Source organism: Typopeltis vanoorti, chromosome 15, assembly GCF_054136105.1.
Source record: "Typopeltis vanoorti isolate ZY-2024b chromosome 15, IOZ_Tvanoo_1.0, whole genome shotgun sequence".
Taxonomy (NCBI): domain Eukaryota; kingdom Metazoa; phylum Arthropoda; class Arachnida; order Uropygi; family Thelyphonidae; genus Typopeltis; species Typopeltis vanoorti.
In genome coordinates this window covers 74,449,853-74,473,609 of record NC_143563.1, presented here as the reverse complement: position 1 = coordinate 74,473,609, position 23,757 = coordinate 74,449,853, and the positions used below count along the sequence as shown (strand labels likewise).

Genomic DNA, 23,757 nt, shown 5'->3' with positions numbered 1-23,757 from the left:
TAGGTATGACCTGTTGATTTTATTTTCCAAAATAATAATAATAATATAAACTTTCTCTATTCTTTAGGCCTCGCTGATTATTATGTTTCAATTAAAACGAAAGCAAGAGGTGTGAAATTATTGCAATTTTTTTATTATTATTGCTAAAACGTGATATTGCACCTGCTTTACATTATTCCGGACCAAAAGTATTGCACATGATTGACGAAATAGTATCCTAATCAAAATCAGTTTCGTGTTTTAATCGACTTTCCTTGTTTATACAAAACGGGAAATGGAAACCAGATTTTTTAAAAATTATTATTATTCATGCGGAACACATCTAAGCGGTCATAAATAAAGCTTAAAAATTTTACGAAGATTGTGTCTTGTAACATCACAATGAAGTTGTCCGACTGCTTCTACTTGCTTAACCTGTCCAATCTCTTCGAGAAAATTAATAATACTAGTCCAAAAAAATAAAATAATCAAAAAAAAAAAATCAAGGTGGCTAATTTGTTCTACGCGACTCCCATGAATTAATGACACACTCGTTCCTAGAAACTTACTAGAGTCGTGACGCTTTCGCTAGTTTCCTCTTCGACGGTGACCTTCTTATGACGAACTGCTGTGTGGGCTTTCGTTCATTTTAGTCATGTGTTTTATAAAGTGCAGTTTGTTATTTTATCAACCAGTTCCTTTTATAAGATTTGGCGATAATGTGAGATAATGCTATTATACTGCCACATAAAAAGAAGAAACAAACTGAAAATTTAAGAAAATCGCCAGTTTCGTTGAATTAATAATATACAATTATATCATGTAACTGGCAGCATCGTACAAATTTAAGGTAAGCATTTAAGTGAATATATTAAACCGATCTTTCTGGTTTAAAGGTTTTTGAATTCTGTATTGCTGCTTAGATTTTTGATCACTGTCTGTGTTGTTTATTACTCTTTGGCTGATAATGTGATCGTTATCAGCCAAAGCTAAGTTCGCTAAGCACAGGGTAATATTTCACCGGTATTACGCATTTTGCGTTAATTTAAAATTATCCAACTTCATTGCTCATTTATTGAACTACGTTTTGCAGTTATGAACTTGGCTTGTGGCCAAGTATATTTCTTTTAATGCATAATGTAAAAATATTTTAACACAATAATTTTAATTTAACATATATTACAACTTATAATTTTAAATCTGTAATAAATACTAAAGTAACAGTTTACTGTATATATAATATGAATATAGATTAAACATACTTATTATATGTGTGAAAGCTGAAAAATAGTGCTTATAAGTGTTATTTTACAACAAAAATCCAGCTGTGACTATTCCTGCTAACTAACATTATCTTAAACGGTAAATTTTATCATAAAGGTGGCAGATAAGAAGAGGCATAGAAATGGAAAAGTTTTAAAAGTATGATATACCAAATGGTTTGTTTTAAGCTATTTCATAACTGAGGACAATTTGGGAAACGTGTGAAAGTAGAAATTTTGCTGATATGTGGAAAAAAATATATCTACCACTTCTGTTTAGTACAAGTGACTCGCCTTCAAAAATGCGATTTTGTTGATTTAAAAAAAAAAAAAAAATTGTTGCTGTAGTTACTTCCTCATTTCCAATTGGTGATCTTGTAACTTGTCAAAATTTCACCGGCCCCAATGCAGATAGGAAAAAATTTGACATAAGGCGGGGATGAGGGTTAAAGTAGCATCGAAATGCATTGGGTTCTAGAATATCTACCCCCGCACATTGATATTTCACGCTAACCTTTTTTATATAACGCTTATATATATTTCGGCTAATGGTAAGTTTTGTTTTTTTATCTTATGCGGCCACTGAGACGCGTTATTTCATGTAATGTCATAAAATAATCATCTCTCCTTAATCTCGCCAATAACAAGAAAAAAAAAGAGTGTTGGGCCTAGCTTGCGTTATGGGCAGCTTACTCTGCTGCGCTGAAAGCCTACTTCACATGCCTGTTTTACGTACACTCTGCTTACTGTTTAATCGTAAGTTTTGAAAACTCACACTAATTAAGGCGTTGATACATCCACATCTGGATTACTGTGCTCAGGTCTGGTCAGGTGGAAGAACAAGAGGTCATCCCTGGAAATTAAGAGTGTAGTAAACAAGGGTGTGAGGACTACATTTTTCGCTTAGAGAGGAGAGTGGTGAATGAACGGAATGCGTTGCTTGACTCACTTGTGAGTGCTTCGTCTGTCAGCGAGTTCAAAAGAAGAGGTATGATAAATATTGTGTGGTTAGTTTTGGATTTCCTGCGATGAGTCTACTGTCTCCATTGAAACGCCCTTATAATAATAATAATAATTGCCTACAAGAATATTTGGGTATTATTCATTGTATTCAAACATTCTCGTTCGAGAATGTTTGAATACAACAAATATATTAGAAGAAACTACGCAAAAAGGAATACTACTACTACATTATTTGTCAGTCATAAATCACTCTTTTTAGTTATCACATTTTATATCTGATGAATCCTATCCGTAACACCATGTGCTGTACAACACACTGAATAGCACGAAGTAATTTTAGCTATTATTTTTATTCTCTTGTTCTGGATGCTAATGGAAGAATAAAAAAAATCATATTTTCGGAGAATAAACCATTTGATAATAAGATTCTGGTTAATTCGGTCTCGTATTTCTTCATCGCAGAGGCTTCAAAGCAATGGTAACATTTTTATATTTTTCACAATATTTTTCAGTACTTTGCACAATACTTTTCAGTTTTTTTTTTTTTTTTTTTTTTTTGTGACAAGTCCAAATTTAGTCCAGTGGAAGTGTGCTGCTTTTTTTTAAAAACAGTTCTGATATGTCAGTTCAGTAACGCACTCAGAATTTAATCTTGGGAGGGGGGGGTGCGAGTTGAGTAGACGATTTCAGAATACAAACTACGCATCGCATACGACCTATGGCTGAGCATCTGCAATGATCGCTAATTCATAAGTAGTATAGAAATAGATGACACGACACAACATAAATATATAAAAAAAGAATTTTAATTAGGAAAAGATTTTTGGAAAATTTTCTAGTGTTTTTTCTTTTCTTTGGAGGGGGGGGGGGGAGAGCCCTTTAACCTCCCTTGTTTTGTAGACTGATTCTATGGCTCTCATTTATCCCTGATTGGTTTCTTTTGCAAATGCAGAAATAACTATGATAAGACACTGTATTATCATGCGTGTGTTTGCTTGTTTTATCGAATGGAAAGCTCTCGTTTCCGAAAGAAAATCCACTTAATTCTCCGTTTCTAACTCGCCTTACTCTTTTGAATTACGTTCAGGCACCTAAAGCTATAAGGACGTGTATTATGCTATAAAAAACCATCTATCTCCGTATGATACCGGCTAACTCACTTTTAGTCGAAAGAGACTAGATAAAGGTTCCTCACGTCTTGGACGGGAATCGAACACGGAGGTAGATAATTCGTAAAAACTGCGTCCGTATATTGCGTGTTCTTCTGGTCTGTTTTGCAGAATGAAAAACTCTGTCATCTTCTGTGAAACCTCCTAACTCACCTTCAGGTGAAAAGTCTTACTAAATTTTCTTCGCTTCGACTGAATTTGAACACATTTTTCCCACCAAAGGACATCATCAATACCGACTCAGCTGCAGAGGCTAAGGTATTCCTATGAAAGTCAGTAGGTAATCCATGCGTTGTGAAATGACGCACGATGTGTGTAATTCTAGAATTACCATTTAAAATAATGCTTTTTCAAAAAAGAGAGTCGGTGTATATGTAAAATAATAATAATAACAGTAGAGAAACGATCACATAGTTCTACCATCCATACTTGAATCCTATAGTGTTTCCCCGTATCACTAACCTATGAAAATTTGATTAGCCACTGAATGACTGATAAACTGGCATTAGCTGCTAGCAGCTTTTGAAGTTCATTTCGATCTCATCTTTTTAAATCTGAAGAGTATTCAAGACACAGTTTTTACGAATTATCATCTACCTCCGTGTGTCTCTTTCGTTTAGTCGAAAGAGACTAGATAAATTATCATTTATCTAGTCTCTTTCGACTAAAGGTGAGTTAGCCGGTATCATACGGAGGTAAATGGTTTTTTCCTCCTATATATATATATATATATATATATATAATGTAATACACCCGATATCACAGTGGTTGAAAAAAGTGAAAACAAGGGTGTTTAAGTTTATCGAAATATCAGTACCAGGAGATAGTCGGATTGACGACAAAGAAAATGAAAAAAATTACGAAGTATCGCGATTTTCAAATCGAAGTTAAACGAATCTGGCAAAAGAAAATGAAAGTTGTTCCCATAATAATAGGTGCTTTAAGCGCCATCTCTAAAACATTGAAAACACATCTAGAAGCACTCGAGTTAGATGGATTAAAAATTGGGCAGCTGCAAAAGGCCGCATTGTTCGGCACAGCTTTCATTTTCAGAAAGTATTTCCACAACTCATAGGCCCTTGGGTAGGGCTCGAATTAGTGGAATATAACCAGCCTTTTTCTTAAGACTGAGGAAGCAAAATCAAGCTTTGATGAATATTATATATATATATCGCGTAAAAGTGTGTGATTACTAAATTACAAAATGAGGGAATGAGCTGAGGCTAGTTTGTTTTGTTTTGTAGGAGAGAACTCTTCCACCACAGTCTGATTTATCCCCTTTACTTGAAAAAAAAAATAAATAAATAAAATCTCCCTATAACTGGCAAAATTTGAATCCACTCCTTTTCCAAGAAAGTACATGATGCCTCTGTACCACAGTTTTTTTTTTTTTTTTAAAGTCATTTGATTGAATAAAACATGGTTCGAATCTCTGGAAAGACAAGAGTGCCAGTTTATTCTTTTCAACGAAAGATGAATTAGCCAGTCTCGTACCAAGGTAGAAAGGTTTTTTTTCTTCTCTCTCTGAAACGCGAGTCCCCGCCCCCTTCCTAACAAAGCATACTAACCAGTCGATGAACATATGCACTTAATAGATATAATGTTCACCCTTCATCACCTTTATCATTATTGATTATAAAAATATAATCTTTCCCGGCAAGTAATATGTAAATCCATTTATCTGTTGAAGCTTTGTATGGTTAGTGTCGGTGTAATGCTGAAAAGAGATTGGAGATATTTCAGTTCTTGTAAATGGAAAATTTTGATTAATCAGAATGACGCTAATATACCATAGATCTTTAACTTTTCTCTTCTCATGACAAAGCAAGAAACATTTTGAACTCCCCTTCTTTCCTCCACACACCTGACCAAATCTTCATTTAAAAAAATAGAAAAAAACAACAACGGAAAAAAAACAACTGCAGTCTGTGGTGGTGTTCGCATTCGGCATTGCTTTATCTCCATAGGCGAGGCTGTAAACAGTTATTCACAGTTGTGTAACTTTGTAAAATCCCATCATGGACCAAATGAGATATTAGTGTTTTACAATGAAATTTCGTAATGTTTAGTATTTTAAAAATAACTTTAAAATCTAATTAACAATCCGTAAAGATGTCTATTGGCTTCTCATATTTACCAACTTTATTGATTTTGCAACGTCATTTTTTTTCGGAGATACAGAATGATGGGTGTCTTCCCTTGGAGGAAATGACCAAAAAAAAAAAAAAAAAAACTGCTGTTAAGGTCTCAGAACAGGATTCCATCCACAAAAGATTTCCGACTTTTTGTGGGTGGGAGTGACATACAATCAAAGGAAATCGATATGGAAGTGATGTCATCTCTAGGAACATATCCCGGTAGCAGTTTTAGGAAAGCAAGAAGTAGGTTTTCGGTAAGATTGCATCAGCCTCCGTTGCTCAATCGGTATAGACGAAGCCCTTTGGTCAGAAAGACCTCGGTTCGATTCCCGTTAGTGATGTGAGGAACCTTTTCTGGTCTCTTTCGACTAAAGGTGAGTTATCCGCTCTCATACGGAGATGGGGGAGGTTCACTCGGGTTTTTCGTTCCCCAGAACAGGCAAACCGGCCCAGTGAACACACGCCTCTACAGACATAGAACGCCTCCAGAAATAAGGAGTAACCAACATGTTCCGTAGGATTTCGGTTCCGACTGCCTACACGGTAAAATGTGTAGGTCTACGCGTGAGCATAAATTAGGATAAGATAGGAAGATTGCATGTTCACTGTTCAGTTTTATAAATTTTGTAATAATAATAAAAATCAACAAATACTTATTACTTAATTTGCATCTTTTGTTTTTTTATATTTAATGAAAACTATTTGTGTACAACATTTTACTGGCATTGCATTTTCCTCAGGAATAATCTGTTTATAGAGACTAATTTATATATATTTTTTTTCCATTTAAGTTTGAAAGATCAAATGGCCTATAGAAGCGAATCGTTCAAAACGAGTCCACCTTAAAAACTGGTTAACTTTTTAAGTTAGACCAACGTGTTAAAAACTGGTATCTTACAACCAAAGAAGGGTGCAGACGATGCGTCGCGGAATATCACCTGTCTTATTGCAGGCGCTAGTGCAACTTCTTTGCACAGTTCGCAGGTGTGTTGTTGTTGCTGGGGAGGGGGGAGGGGGGAAGCCAGCGTACTCACGGAGAGTGGGTGATCCCTTCAACTTTCACTGTCAAGTTTTGTGTCCTTGGTGAAATGAAAACACGTTCAAAACTTACCAACGAAAAAGCTACGTAATCTTTCCTCGAATGCTGACTGACGGATTGTAAGTCACGATGTTAGATTTTGTTTCTTGATCTCCGCAAATTTTTTAATTAACTGTTTATTTCAAATTCAGTTTAGTTTCGAAATGATCGCATGCAAAAAATCAAAAATAAAAAATTGGCGAGTTATGAAGTTGCATTTAAGAATTTGAAAGAGTTTAGGATAATATAAGCCTCTAGGTTGTGGTTATTAAATCGATAGCAACTTCAGCTCTCTACTTGATATCGGCTGAATAAATTTAATAGTTTCAAAGAATGTGTCAGGGTGCCATTCGGGAAAAGTGCCGATCTTCTTCCTCGGATCTGAATGCTTTATTAATTTATTTATTTGCTAGTTATTTCTTCGTCGGAATCGTTTACTTTCCTGCCATGATTGGATATAAGATCCGTATTGTTTTTATTTTAAAAAGCTAAAGCAGCAAATACTCTTTATTCTTAAAGTTTTTTTGATCATGCGATGATTTCATTCCTCAGAGCCAAGCTTATTCAGCATAAGATGCCTCGAAAGGTGTCAGGTATCTTTCGATTATGATTCGACATACAGCTCTCACTTGTCTACCGGTAAGTTTGCAAATATACTCTTAAGTGCGTTATAATGAATTGCATTATGCGGATCCCTCTGAATTGTGGATGTTAATACATTCCAAAATCATCGTGTCAAAAGTAAGTTTTCTCTTCGATCGAATATCATAGTCACTTGTTTGAAATTTCCATTTCTCTAGAATAAAGAAATCGTTTGGTTGCATTTAGTAAGTAAATAATATTTACTTAAAGCCACATATTTCAGCCTGAATATTACGAGCCATCGTTAGTGACAACATTAATTAGTTACCAGGTAGAACGAGAACAATGGATTGACTTGAAAGAGTGAGAGCTGCGTGATATTATACATAAAACAACGGAAAGGCAGTGGTGTGTTGGGACCGGCTCGTGCGAGCCGGTTGTTAATCTTTTTAAGTCGGGTGAGCGCCGGTTATTAAAATTCTTTATGAAAGGATAGATGATGAATGGTGGTATATACTTTTTCTCGTACATATTTTGAAATTGTATAATAAACACTTACATATATTATTATTATCAAAAATAAATGCATAAAGGAGAATTCACAAACTCAATTTACGAACGGGAATTTGGAAACGATTTTATTTACTAAACAATGTCTGTATTCATTAAAACACAAACACGTTATCAAAACTCCTGAACTGGGTATTTGAATAAACAATAATGCCTTATTTTTCGGCGAATTTCCAAGAACGTGCAACATTAAGTTCTTGGAAATGCAACATTGTTGCACTATCGATAAATACAAAAATTCGTTGCGACGGCTACAGTCTCTGGTCATTTGATCGACTACGAGTGGTAATATTAGTGTTACATTTTTTTTTTTTTTTTTTGTTCAGGATTTCATTTGATAATAGGTAAGTTGTAGGTAATATAGGAAAATTTTCTTTAATATGTTTTTATTTCGGTTTTTTCTTTTTTTTTTTTTTAATAATTAAAATAATTTTAATCAGGGTTAGAGTTTTGCGGTCGAAAAAGCAGATAGCCGTTAGTTGAAAAAATGAAATAGAACGAAATTTCTTAAACATTAAAAGGACAAAATTTGAAGAAGAGCAGAAACAAAGACATCTGAAGATACAATAGAACTTTGTGAAGAATCAAATTTTTCATAAAGCGAGCCGGTTGTTAAAAATTTACCAACACACCACTGCGTAAAGGTATAACTAAGGAAACATTGTATTATTAGTTAAGTGTATTAATTAATGATGTGTGGTTAGAATAAGACTCTCCCATATGTTAGATAGTGGCTGTCATCGTTCTTTCGGACAAACTGGACGCTCAGTGTAAAATAGAATACAAGAACAATGATCTTACGTCAGCAACACGAAATCTGAGAAATCTGGCTTGGCACAGCACGGAATTGGTATGGACTTGCACAATATCTTATGGTCTGAAACACGCTTATTTTATCTGTGTCGCTATAAATTTTAACGCTTGTTTAAAGAATGCACTGAGGCCTTACTTCACCATCGGAATTTAAAGTGGAAAGACTTCTTCTCACTATCTAAGATGGAAGTGTTATTCTAATCACAAATCATAAAGTTTTTTAATACATAAAAATGTTTATGTATTAATAAATAAATAATAATACAATGTTTCCTCAGTTATATCTTAGTGATAGCCTTAGGCCAGCTATCTCTGATTGGCTATTGAGAGTGAACTGCCCACTCAGTCTTCAAAAGTTAGATAGAGCTAAAATGGCCTCGCCTATTCCCTATACGGGAATAAAAGCATTAGCTAATAGCTAAGCAATATGTGGCTCCTACTCTTTCAAATCAATTCATTCCTCGCGTTCTACCTTGTAATTAACGTTGTCACTGATGATGACTTGTAATATATGACTTTCAATAAATATTACTTACTTATTTCCTTAATTGCTTTCGTATGAATTAAAGAAACCTACTGAACTTTGCAAAGGCGTTTGACAAGATAGAGCATTGAATTCTGTTATATAAATTAGACAAATAGGTTTGAATATAAAGTGGTGACGTGGGTAAGAGGGGTGACTAATAGATACACAAGAAAATAGTTTATGGAGAAGCAGAGTTCAGGGGAAGGCATATGATTAGTGTGCCGCACATAACTGAGTGGAGCCATAGTTAATAAAACTGATTTGCATAATTTGCAGGTTGATTTAAATAGTTGACGCTCTGGACAATGGAAGTGGCTATCAGTTTAAAGTGGCAAAGCTTAAGGTTATGTATACATTTTAGGATGAACTATCATCTGCTACATTTATGGAACTGGATTACAAGAGGTTAATGAGGTTAGGATTTGGAGAGTGGTGAATTGAATTCAGACGACATTGTGCAAGGGTGGCAAAAATAGCTCTTAAGATTACTTTGTTATTGCGGAACACATTGACAAGCAGAGACAAGGTTATTATCTCTCCTCATAAGAATCATATGCCCCCCCCCCCTCTGGTCACGTCGATTTCTTGAGGAGATGTGAAGGGGTGAGTGGAGAGAATCCAGAGGCGGGAATGACCAAGATGGCGACAGGACTATGAAATGTCTTATGAGAATAGATCGAAGATTTGTGGATTACAAAAATTGGTTGATAAGCGGAAATGGGGGGACATGTAGACATTTAAGTTACTTAAAGAATTTTATGGGATTGACACAGATGAAATTTTTTAGTACTTAACTGGTGTGAAAACTAGGCCATCCCTGGAAATTGAGTGTGATTTGCAAGGGCATGAGAATTAGATTTTTGTTTGGAATGGATTACCGGAGTCACTTGAGTGTTATGTCCGTGAATTAGTTCAAGGCTAAGTATTACAGGTTTGTGCGAATGATCATTAGCCCATGTTGTAATGTATATACAGGGTGTTCGGGATAAATTTGACAGTTTCGTAAGGAAAAAGAAAATCTTCTTTGTATCTATTAAATTTAATGAATTGACAAAAAAACATTACAGGCAGAGTTAATTACAATACTATCAACAAGATTTACTCAAAATAACCACCATTAGCATCGATCACAGCTTCAATTCTGCTTCGGAACCTCGAACAAGCTGATGCTACAGTCTCCCTGGGAAGGGCCGCAAAAACTGTTTTAATTTTATCCATTAACTGGGCTTTTGTATTACTGGAAGTGCGATTGGTGTCTTTTTCAACTGCGCCCCATACAAAATAATCCATGGGGTTAAGGTCTGGGGAGTTTGGAGGCCAAACATTTGGACTGGTGAAGTCGTAGAAATTTTCAGACAACCATTTTTGACTTTTCCCAGAGGTGTGGCAAGGGGCCGAATCCTGCTGCCATACATACGGCCTACCATTGGCTACCCTTGTTATCCAGGGCTTGACTACAGTTAGCAACTCCACGAACAAAGCCCGAATTCCAATGCCAGGGTTCTTCAACACCTGTTCCTGCAGATTTGCGAGGAATTCTGCTGTACGAACGCAATCAGATCGTCTGCTAGGGATCTTTCTTCTTGCTACATCCTCGTAGTCACCATTGCAAGTCTCTAGTTCATGCCTGATTGTTTTTACTGTATTCAGGGAGCATTGGGCAGCAGTCGTAATATCCTTATTTTGATGGCAGGCACGAATCATCATGATACAAGTTATTCTCTTCCATGATTCAGGTGGGTTCCAGCTATCCATCCTTTCTGACATCTTGTATATGAATGAAGAAGGGTCCAAACTTTTAAATGAAGAGAAGTGTGTGTTAATACATGTAACTTACGGAAAAATATAATTAATTATAAATATGTCAAATTTATCCCGAACACCCTGTATATTGTATATATAATGTATATATACTAATGTTGTAACATTAGTCCATGTTGTATCCTGCGATGAGTGTGGACTCCATGGATTTGCCGATAATAATGCCATTTTATCCAATACACGCTGATTTAAGGCTGTCATTAATATCTAATAGCTAATTAGTGTCTAATACTCAATCATAAATCTATTAATTAAGCATAATTGATATTATAATAGTTAATATTGACTTAAGAAAAGCATTATCCGTGGGGATAATGCTAAGCAGACGAAATTTCTAAATACATGAATTTAAAAAAAAAAAAATTCTACCATTTTTTTTCTTAGCGTTTTTTGATTACTGCAAAAATAGTCCAAAATTTCACTAATTTTTGATACAGAGATCTTCAAAGTATCTACATTTAGATATAATACAATGGTGTTGATCACCGAACTTTATTGTTCTGTTCACTAGTGAGGAAATCGACCTAAATTGGCCCCTTAAGTTTATCACAAATACGTGATGAAAATATACTACTTGAATGGCGGAGAGGATGTCGCTAGAACGTTGTCCTGCGTTTCAGAAGATAACGACCCCTAACACCGGGCAACACTGCCATCGTTAATTTCATTTAACGTCTCTACAAGTTCTCCCCTTCCCACCATACCTCTGAGCATGAAACGGTAGATATGCTGAGCCATATTTAAAGAGTAGACATCCAAGGTCAGCGAAATGTATTTGGCTGTACAATCGTTATTTTCGTGCATTTGAATGAAATCGAAATTTGAACAAATTTCTATGCAGAAAAATACAGTGTTCCAACATTTATAACATGTATTTAGCATGAAAAAATAAAAAATAAAAAGTCAAATTAAAAACATAAATTTTTACTGATGAATTTATTTCAAGCGCCCATTGAGACCTTGAAAATTTTCAGCGATATGTAGATTCATGAGTTATTCAATTTGATAAACAATCGCTTCAGGATAACTAAAATGTGTTATATATATTTATTATTATTTCTCCTGAATTGCAGCGAAACCAAGGCTCTGTTATTGGAGTTAATGGGTAAAACTGATCCTGGAATTTCATGGAAATAACTTTTCCATGAAATTCCAGTATTATTGAAATTCTGTCGAATTCTGGGTAATTTCATAATCTTCATGCAAATTATTTTTAAATATACCATGCGTACTAATTTCTGAAACTTTGATTTCAGAAATTAGTATATAATTTTTTAAAATTATATACTAATATAATTATATAATGTTAGATATAATGAATATATATAATGTTAGATTTCTGTTTTATTTATTTAGTATTTATTTATTTTAGTTATTTCGTCATATTATTTCATGAATCTGCAACTGTGCCAAACGAATTCGTCTCATTTCTGACAATACTGCAAATACCTCACATTTGTAGAGCCTCTGGGAATTTCCATTTTCGCAACAAGTTGTTTACCTCTTCCTAAAATCATGAAATTCAGTCATAGTTTACTCATAGGCCTTGTATATTGTTTTACGACGCTGGAAGCAGCTGTACACAGACAACGAGTGCAACGTCAAAGTAAGTTGAACTTTGATTTATTGTATCACGAAAAAAAAAAAAAAAATACCGGTTTAGATGCTGAGTCATTTATATAAATATTATATAAGAAATTATTTTTCGATGCACTTAATGATATACAAATCATGATTGTTGAAATGTGCAGAATTGCATTGCATAAATTAGCATTATATAAAATGTATATTAGAATAGGGAAAGGTCAGTTGCAAGACGCAAGACGTTGCTGACTATAAGGGTGAAGCAAAATGCTTTTTTAATCCCTGCTATCTGATAAGGTTGCTGTGTGTGGAAAAGTTTATGAGCTAAATGCTCTGCCTGAGTGAGTGTGATTTAGAGATCTTCATTTGGAAGTAGGATGGCCTTCGGTCTCCTGTATTTTGAGAAGTCTGTTTCATTATAATTGGCTGCTTGTTGCACTAATTCATTTGGATGTGAAGAGGATACTGAGAAGAACTTTACTGCTGAAGATTGCAGAAAAGAGTAGATGTAGGGGATATTTGTATCCCGGTGGAGTTGGACATTTCTGACATACCATGGTGCGTTCAAGATCATGCGGAGACATTTGTTTTGCACTTTCTGTAGTTTGAGGATATTTGTACTTGAGGTGTGGCTCCAGGCTGGGGAAGCATAAGTAATCATCAATTGATAAAGGAGCAGTTTTATTTTGGTATCCAGCTTGCTATTCCTATTGATAAGAGGGTAAAGCTGTGCAATGACTCTTGATGCTTTCGAACATGAGGCTTTTATATGTAAACTGAAAGTTAGTTTTCTGTCCAGCAGTACACCCAGATATTTAGCTTCTAGTTTCCAGGGAATCTTGGTATTAAATAGGAAGATGTCATCTTTGGGAGATATTGTGTTTTTAGTGAAGAGCATGGCGATACTCTTCTGAGGGTTTACTTGCAGTCTCCATTCCGAGAACCAGTGCTCTAATCTCTGCAGGTTTTCTTGCAGTTTCTTGGTGACAAGGTGCGGTTTAATAGATCTGGCTAGTATAGCTTGTGTCGTCTGCGTATAGGGCAATAATGGATGACATTGGATTGTGCGGAATGTCCGCCATGTAAATCGCGAAAAGTATCGGTGCCAGAAGGAACCCTTGAGGAACTCCTGCCAAGATGCGTCGCTGGGTAGATAATATATCATTTAGTTTGACTTGCATTCGTCTGTCACTAAGAAATGACTTTATGATTTGGATTGAAAGTTCGTTCCCAGTTTTTAGTATTCTATTTATTCCAGAGTTCGTGGTGTTGTAAATGAACAGGAAATCTTGGGATGGGGAATCTAATATCCTTAAAACAAACCGCACTCTTTTTATTTATTTATTTTTCTTCAAATCATAAATATGATAGAATACTTACCACTCCAATCTTTGAAATAGAAATTAATTAATACAGCTGAGAAATCATTGCGTGTTGTAAGAATAGATTTCAAAGCAGAAATATTCTCTTTTTCATGTTAAGGTTTCATGTCAGTACAGCTAATATCTTTTATTCCCTTATAGGGAATAGACGAGGCCTTTTAACCCTATCTAGTTTTTGGAGACTGAGTGGGCAGTTCAGTCTCCACCAATAGTCAATCAGAGATAGCTCGCCCACGACTATCACCGATTATAAGTAGTAACCAATGAAGAGACTGACAAACATGTGCTGCCATCTCTTGGTACATAACCCTAACAGGATATGTTCTTGTCTGAAATAGCGTGGATTCTACAGCCATTTTTCTTGAGTTTCCGGAAGAAAAACCTGCTTGCCCATGTTTGAGATCGACTAACTCGGGAACCGGTCGAAGAAGGCTTAGAAAAAGTTCCTCTAGTCGGCGAATAGACTTGAACTTAAGTCTACATGTGGCCTATTGCTGAGGATGCAAGCGTCACTTCTTAAACTACACATTCTGAGTACTGCAAAATAAGTAAACCTAAAAACAACGCTTAAGAAATCATTATCATGAAATTGTGATAATGATCACAATTTCGTGATAAATTTCTAAATAATGATCACAAATGATAAATTGTTTCAGCAGTAACACCAATTTAGAATGAGGGAAGGGGAACTTCTTATCTCATCAACTAAACCAGTGATCTACTCCTCCTGAAGGAGTAGTACATCCTGCTTAAAGGAGTTACATACTTTCGACTTTATTTAATGCATTGCTACTGGAATGTTCCAAAAATAGAAATAATTTAATAACTGATTAATTAATTACGCATTCTTGTCCAACCGAAAAGACCATTTCAAAATCGTCAATATTACCACTACTGAAATTTAGTTTATGTAATTTGATTGCTTAGATGAGCATATAATACTTCACGGGATTCGTTCAGGAGAATTTTGTTTTTGTAATTTAGTTACCTTTTATTTATTTTTTTAAGTGATAGCTATATTAGCATAAAAGAATAAGAGGACGGATCAAATATCCTGGATAAATATTTTTATAGAGATACTAAAGCACATACAAGTTAATTTGAATTAGATCTTTCAAATTACAATTTACCATTGTTCATTGAGACTATGGTTAACCTGAATGGGCTGCAACTTCCTCTTATTCAGTTGTATATTTGATGTTTTAAGTGCATTTTAATACTAATAGAGAAAGATTAGGTCTAATTAGTCAAACTACCACCGTTTCTCGGCACCTAGAAAGAAATTGGTTGGAGGCCAACAACTTAGCTCATTTTGCTTTGTATTGTGTCGAAGGGATAAAAATATATTTTAGATCACCTCACTCGCGACCTAGTCAAGTTATTGCGTTTTCCAATAGGTGGCGGGAAATGTTGCTAAATAGCTTGCATAGTTACCATCTCGGTAGATTGCCTACGAAAAACTCTTATCCGGATAGAATGTTTTTCATTAGACCGTGTACATGCACTGCGATATTTTTAAAGTTTTCCGAAGGTATGAGACAGATTGCTACACTTCAAATTTTGAATTTGAACAAAATGAAGAATAAGAATGTAATTGTACATCGGAAAGGAGATTGGCTGTTTGATACCAGCAAGTTGTGTTGAATGGGGGAAAAGAGCACTGTTCAGGAGAGGAGAGTGACAAATGATTATATCAAAAGGTTGTCTGTGAGCTATTTGGAAGTGAGGAAAGATATTCAGCTTGGAGATGAGAGTTAATGATAAGTCTTAAGTCGATGTAGTGTCCCCTCAAGAGAACTTGGATTAGACAGATAAAAGCAGTGTAATGTTATGTGTATGATATTACATTTAGAATGCCAAGCTGGAAAGCTACTGGTTAAATGGAAGCTGGATTTAGGGATAAGCGGACAAGGATTTGAAGTTCATGGAACATTAAGGTAGTAATTTCCTGTTTGGACAGTTTGGTTGCTTTGTGCAGAGAATTTTATCAAATTAACTGAAAGCAACTATTTTGTGGTATCTGTTTGTCAATATCCTTCCCATTGCTTGCGGTAATGGGAAGGATATTGCAAAACAGATATTGAACCAATCATGTCTGGACCTAGATGTCGCAGACATGGTCTTTTGTTTTCGAATGGAAGATAATTTTCCCGCTGCGAAATGTTATCAAGACATTGAAAAAATATTAACTACAAATGTTGGGAAATTGCTTAAAAACATCACCTATATCTAATTGATACAGATGTTACTGTATCAATTAGATACAAATATAACAAAAAAATGAAGGTGGACTCTTTACTTGGAGTAAGGGAAAACAGAATATATAGCCTGAAGAAAACGAATCAATTTAAAGACACACCGTGTCTTAACTTTACCTTAACTGGAGCAAATGTTTCAATTATAACTGCTGTATATTATAATATTGAACTGCAAATTCCTAATTTATCTAAAACATGCTATACCTAACCGTTTCTTGTTGCACTCAGACAAAAACGACTAAAAATATACAATAATGGATTTCATGTGAATAACGAAGTCATCTGTAGTCCCCTTAGGGATTATACGCTTACAGTTTACACTTACAGTTTACACACCCAGGTTACGTTCTTTAGCCTGCAATTTGTAATTAAATATATGTATGCCTGCAAAACTGGTTAGTTTGGTAGATTAGTCAATAGCTTGTTATAGCTACATTCCTTCCTTATATCACTTTTATTTTCGTTTCAAAAAATTTGTCGGTGTTAATTCTACACAGTTTAGTTCCGTGTACAATTAGCATTATAATTAACGACAAGTATTAAGTGAAAAAAAATTGTAATATAGATATATTTATAATGTACACTGTTCATCTAAGTAGAGACCACTATTAATGGACTACTCGAGTCCATTTTTAAAGGATTATGTTGTCTTACAAGTAAATTAAAGATCATTGGTCTTCATTTGAGATGTGTAGAGGCTTGTGTTGATGCGCAAGTCAGTAGCTTGGAGGGTACTGAATCTGAGACAACAGATCTCGGAATTTGCGAACAATGTTGCTGTTCAGATGAAAATATTTCCTTGGCAAGATAAATAGGCAATAGACACATTAGCGAATAGCCTTCGATTACTTATTCCCGTGTCACACCTTAATGGAACATTTCTGTAATGAAAGCTTGGGGATTTCTCTTCAGGTTTTGCTAAACACACTGTCAAGAATTCTGTCGAAATTCGATCCGTTTGCTGGTGGCAGTGATTCGACTTCTCACACGTGTATTTGAGGAACTGCTGGAATTTTTGCCTACATTGCATCTTTATTATAATAATCATTTTTGAAAGTGCTCTCAGTTTTTTTTTTTTTTTTTTTTCATGTTATTTCCCTGGTCGAAGAACGTTCAAATTCTGAACTTGTCAAATGCTATTTTCAGATTCAGAACCGAGAAGTAAATATATGAGTAACGTTACACATATGTATATGAATGAATATCGCAAATGGAAAAAATCCATCTTGGCGTATCACTCACTGTTTTTGGTATTTAATTAATTATTATTTGGAACGAGCGAAAAATCGTAAACCTATGACATGTTGGTACCATGGAGGCAGTCTGCGACATGGGGTTAGATATCTGGAAACCTTCTGTAGAGATTAAACACAGAACTCTTTCAATCCTTTCCAAGCTTCCAATAGGTAGGATGGTGATCGCACACAGAACAATGAAAATCATTTGCCACTTACAAAAATTTATTATTTGTTCCTTCAAAAATTTTCAAGTTTCGGTATTGGCACATTGCAATGGATTTTGTTCTTTTTGATAGCGTCCAAGAATTGTTAAAAATAATTTTAAGCATAAAATAGAAATCGTACCAAACTTAAGTTCTAGATGATTATCGCCTTACAAGACAATACCATCTTAATACAGTCGGCTTAGTTGGCTAAATGGATAACACATCCATTCCGCAGTCAACAGGCTGTGGGTTCGAATGCTACAGTGGGTATGAATGTTTGTTAATTTCTTTGGGTGGTAGGTGAATTTAATTTCAGTGTGTCAGACCATCACTCTTCTTATTGGATGCCTGGAGTAGATTGGAAACGTTCCATATTTGGCTACTAGAACAATGGTTTCTAGAATGTCTGATCCTCAACTTATTTTGGTACTCATGTACTATACATTTACTACCTTTCCATGGGTAGTTTCGATGCATATAAAATTAGATATCTGAAGTGGTTAAAGCTGTCTAGTCTCCTTCTCTAGTGTGAAGAAGACCAAAGGAGTAAATATGGGCGGGTTTCGAATGATATGCGGGAGAATACTCCATAACAAAGAGACCAATATGATAACTATTAATATATTTATAAACGCATATTTCCATTTGCAGTTCAGTCATCCAAACCTAATTTTCTAATTTATAGCATTCATAGCGACTTTTCTAACTAGCAATCTCAGTTGCGTATGAAAGTGGTATACTCCGCTTGCAACCACCCAAGTAAGGTAATAACTTTAGATCATTTGTGAAAGAAGTGGATCTTTAAAGGCCGACAACTTTTATTATATGTTTATACTTCTGTGGCCATCCGGGCAAGATTTACATAAACTAGACAAACTGCAGCCTAGGGCTTTACATTACAAGGGCATCTGCTTCAGTATAGATAATCAAATTTATTCAGTACAGCGGCCTCTTTAAATATCATAGCATAGAGGACACAACAACCTTAAATCTGATCCTGGTGGCCATAGCTGCTTCAGGCAGTCAATTGGGTAAATGGTGCCGTGGTGTTTTACATGCAAATTATTGTTTAGATATTCTATTCAATTAAATATATATTCCAAAATGGCCTCTTCGAACTTCAGCACAGAAATATTTTCTTTCATTATCTTTGAATTTCACCTGCTATTTTTGTCACTGTACAGATCACTGTAATGAGCTCTTCAACTTTCTGTTCGAAAATTTTTATTGAGCTATATCCTTGTTTGGAATTCTCAATCAATCAAAACTTGAACATTTCGCAACTGTTTTAAATGCTAGGCTCATTTATTTAGCTATTACCTGTTGTTTCAGATAAAATTCTAAGTTGCTGGGAGACTACTATGAATTTTGTGTATTTAAGTATTCCAGACAGCTATGAATTTTATAAAATACCGACTTTTCTGCTATTTTTGTAAACGCGAATTATTTCCGTGCGCGATACTCAAGTATCGTTGTATGGAATTACTAGAAAATCAAATGGTTATGGTTAAATGACATTTCCTTTCTCCATTGCAAAGCGATTATGTTTTATACCGAGAATAAGTGACTGCACTAATGTTTAATTACACTCGAAACGAACCGTGGTATTGGTATAAGTAACAGTGGAGTGGGTGTACATGGTGAGCTAGAAGTTCTTTTAACACAGTGCCTTTTCTCGGTAAATTTTTAATATTGTTTGAAAGAGTGGATAGCATCTCCACTCTCCAACTAACAGGCGGTCGGTTTGAATCGCACACTGTGTCCATTAATATTAGCAGATGTTTTAGGTGGCAAATAATTTTCGTCATCTTTCTTATTGTAGGCTTGGCGTGACATGCAAGAGGTCTGTGTTTGGTCTCTAGAACAGGATTTCGGGATTATCTAACGCTTACATAAAAGAAGTTACAGTGTTTGATTGGAGATGACATGTAATAACAATAACATCTCCAAGGAGTCATCGTAGGAGGGCATTCTACTCCACTATACACAGTTCACCATCTCCCCTCTACTTACTCATCCAATTGCTACTACCGCAACGACACCGCTACCATCAACACACGTCGCCATCTACCGCGTACTACCACCAAGAACAGTATTTTTTGTATGTAAATTTCGTGTGTTCTCACGGCCGATTTACCTGTATGCGGGATAAAAAAATAAAACGAGTTTCCAGGAGAAAACTCTGTGCTTTAATTGAAAAAAGCCTACTTAAAGATTCCTCTCATCTCGACGAGAATCCAACGTAGATCTTTTCCAATCGAAGGTCGCAAAGTCCCGTTGTTCTTCCAGTTGCCCTACGGAAGCGATACCTACACATTTTAAAGATAAATGCATCTCTCTCTCTCTCTCTCTCTCTCTCTCTCTCTCTCTCTCACACACACACAACTCGGGTTGGTGCGGCCCTGCACACACACACACACACACACACACTATAATCTAAATAAACGGTTTCGCATGAAAAAAAAAATTTTTTTTTCGTTCCCTATATATATATATATTATGCGTGTTCGCGCGCTCATGCGCAAAGAAACAGTAACACTGCATTCAAAACTTGTCACATCTATGTCATATACACAATAAATCTGAATAGCAGTTTAATACATGTTAAACACTGCTGTGACAGAGACTCACTCTAGTTGCTAAAAAAGTAGCGATAAACCATCTCAAACATCTACTACATTCAGATTATGTATATTATAGCATTATCACATTAATTAATGAATATTACAGGTTATGGCTGTGTAGCTCAGTAGAAGTGGCATTTGCACTCTATGATGCTTGACCCCACGAAGAAAGACTTGGGGTTCATATTTAGTCGCCCACTACAGAAGCATTTTCTAAGCCTTTTCTCAACCGGATCCCGAGTTGGTCGATCTCTGGCAAGCGGGTTTTCCCCCCCCCGACCACGGGTTTTTCTTCCGTAAACTCAAGAAAATCGACCGTCTAACCCACACTATTTTCAGACATTAAAAATATTGTGTTAGGGACCACGAGATGGCGGCACTTGCTAGCCGCCTTCCTGCATACCGATTAATTAGTGATAGCCTTGTGCCAGCTATCTCTAATTGACTACCAGTGGAGACTGAACTGTTCTCTCAATCTCCAAAAAGTTAGATGGGGCTAAAACGGCCTCGCCTACTCCCTATGCAAGGAAAAAAACGGCGTTAGCTGATTTTTTTATTATTTTTTTACAGGTTATGGTAATCACTTCCCAAAATTCTAATATTGCCACCAAACTGAATTACAGTTATTAGGCAGAATTAACTTCTGTTCAACTTTGTAATGTTGTAATGAGAAACAAATGTTTATTCATAGTAGAATTGATTTTTCTGAAGTTAGGTATCTGTTTACCAGATACCTAACTTCACTGTTTGTACGTCCAGTCGTCTTAACATTGTTGATAAAAGAAGACGGACACTGGTGCACGGAGATACGAGTACTAAGTATTCTACAGAGTCCAATTTATTTATTTCGTATGGGGTTCCCTCCTTTCCTCCCCCATCCCTTAGGATGGGTGGATCCCCCTCCTAATGAAGGATTAAGTATGTTTTTATGACTGTAGAACCGTGTGTGTGTGTGTGTGTTCACGAGGGTTGATTTGCCTGTTCTGAGGGACGAAAAATCCGATTTTCCTGGTGAAAAACCCTCCAACTCTGTATGAGACTGGCTAACTCACATTTTAGCTGAAAGAGACCAGATAAAGGCTTTTCACGTCATGGACGGGAATCGAACAAGGTCTTTCTGAACAAAGGGCTTCATCTATACCGACTAAGCTATGGAGGCTCTAATACAGAGTCCAGGTAGTCGGATGAACTAAACAACATAAAAACTACCATGTTGGCTAATCGGTTCCAGGATAAAATGAATACGAATTTTTTGAGAAATAGCAGCCCTCAATCAGATGATGAGTTGCCATACCTATCTTAAAGGTGAACATTGGACCTGATGGCACGATTTCTTTTGTAAAATACGCGCTAAATACCCTTAACTAGTTCGAAAACTCATTCTGTCTGCCTCTCATCGAGGACAACCTTCCATATCTGTAGTTTACTGGGGATTTTCCTGTCATCTGCCCAATTTTCCACAGAATGGTCGATCAGCTAAGGCCGCAGTTAAAATCACAAAGATTACTTCTGATACATAGAATCAAGCTAATCCAGTCTCGCATTCCATGTCATCGTTACAGGTCAGTTCCCCTTTGGCCTATATCAGAGCATTTAGTCTACGTGGTAAACGCTCCACTTTTCATTGGAAATTAAGTCATCCTTCACGCAGACCTGTCTTGAGTTATCGCTATAATGATGGTATCCAGGGACGATTCCTCAGTGTCGTTACATTTCGTCCCAGAAGTGTTCATTCAGCTTTACATCTGGGTTCTGAGTTGACCATTCCCTTAGATACATTGAATACATAATGAAAACCATACTAGACAACCATACGAATCACGCTTCACTACCTGGCAGTCTTACAGAGAAGTCTGGGATTGGAGGATGCTAGTGAACGCTTCCTGTCTCCAAATGTGTTGTGCTAACTATGAAGTTTGGAGGAAGCATTATTATTATTATTATTGTGACACCTCCAGGGAGTCCAAAGACTCATCGAGGGAGAGTGTGCCAGCAGCATCGAACGATTGGACCCCTTTCAACTACTAACCGCGCTCAAACTTGCTTAACTTTTTTTTGCAAGCCATTAGTAGCAGAGGCTCTACCAATTGACCAACGTTTGCTGGCAAATTATACTCTGGGGCTGTTTTTCATAGTTTGTTGCTTGATCTTCTAGTTGCATTGACTTGGAATCTTAACGCTGGTGCCCAGGGGCGGCTCATGCACAGGCACTACGGAACTGCAGCACCCCAATTTTTCTCGAGATATAAATATATTTATATTTGCTTGTAATATTTAATTTTACCATCAACAATCCTATACAATTCTCTTAATTTGTATAAAAAAAAATAATAAAACTCCACCTTGTAGCACTTAGGAAGGCAAAGGACGCTAGCAGCACTGCGTTTACTACAGTGTCATATTGCTACGCTCGCAAGCATATGCACATCATAGTGAGATGGAGCTATTAGCGTAATGCAGTACTGTCCGTTGCCCAGTTCCACTGTTGTTTATATGCAGTTTGCGCCAGTAGTAGAGTGTGTTTACTCCCTCTCTTTAAATATTTGGATATTACAATTAAAGACATAATATTTGTTGTAGTTTTTATTTTCGAACATTATTCGGGTTATTGACAATTATGACCTCAGAAATGTAACCTCAAGAAATAGTTCTGTGACTGTAAGTGAACTAGAAATTCTTTTAAGTCACACAAACACCAAGGAAAAAGTTATTGACCTTTACGCGCGAAACAAAACAAGAAGGATGGATTTTATATTTAAGTAATTTTAAATTATACCAAACTGTATAATTTTATCGATAATACACAATATTTTCTCATGTTTAATTTTTTTTTAATTTACCATATTTTTATCATATCCAAACACCTATACATTGTACTTACATTGTGTATATATATTTCGAACGTTGCAGCACCCCTACGATTTCAAGATACGAGCCGCCACTGCAGGTGCTTATAACGACATTCTAGACAATTCGATGCTTCCTGCTTTATGGCAACAGTTAGGTGAAGGAACGTTTTGATGACTGGGTATTGAAGAAGTTGGCTGACCTGCACAGATCCCTGATCATACAATATATGTGGGATAAATCGGAACGTTGATTGTGCCAGGCTAAAATCCCCCAATATTAGTGACCGACCTCGCTAATGCTCTTCTGGAGTCTTTTGGGAAGCCTTTCCAGAAGACAAAGCTTTTATCGCACAAATGGGGACCAACTGCATGTTGACCTTTCATATTACAGTTAGAGTTGAGATAAGCAATTGGCCGGATATCTTTGATCAGAAGTGTGTTCACACATCGATACCAAATGCTAGATTGGGGCAATATATGTTTTATTAATTATTCTTCAAAATTGCCCAGAAACTTGCTAAATTCGTGAAAATAGGGCTATCCAATTCTCTTGATTTTTGTAAATATTTCTTATATACGTTAAATAGAATATCCCAAAATCTATAAGTTTACTAATACCTGAAATAAATGCTTTCTTTCAGTGTTCCAGAGTATATTCTAATGGTGTGTGTTCATGAATAGGGATGTAACATTGAAACTCGACATTATATCAATT

The 23,757-nt window shown here is 35.8% G+C and overlaps 1 protein-coding gene across 1 annotated transcript in view; it reads left to right on the top strand.

The window, feature by feature from the left end:
* The first annotated feature begins 612 nt into the window (after window positions 1-612).
* Window positions 613-23,757, top strand: part of LOC150098895 (proclotting enzyme-like) — a 125,448-nt gene continuing 102,303 nt past the window's right edge. The window contains exons 1-2 of the mRNA XM_090405460.1: window positions 613-829; window positions 12,274-12,507. Coding sequence (XP_090261586.1) covers window positions 12,417-12,507 — 91 coding nt within the window. The 5' untranslated portion in view covers window positions 613-829; window positions 12,274-12,416. The remainder of the gene's footprint in view (window positions 830-12,273; window positions 12,508-23,757) is intronic.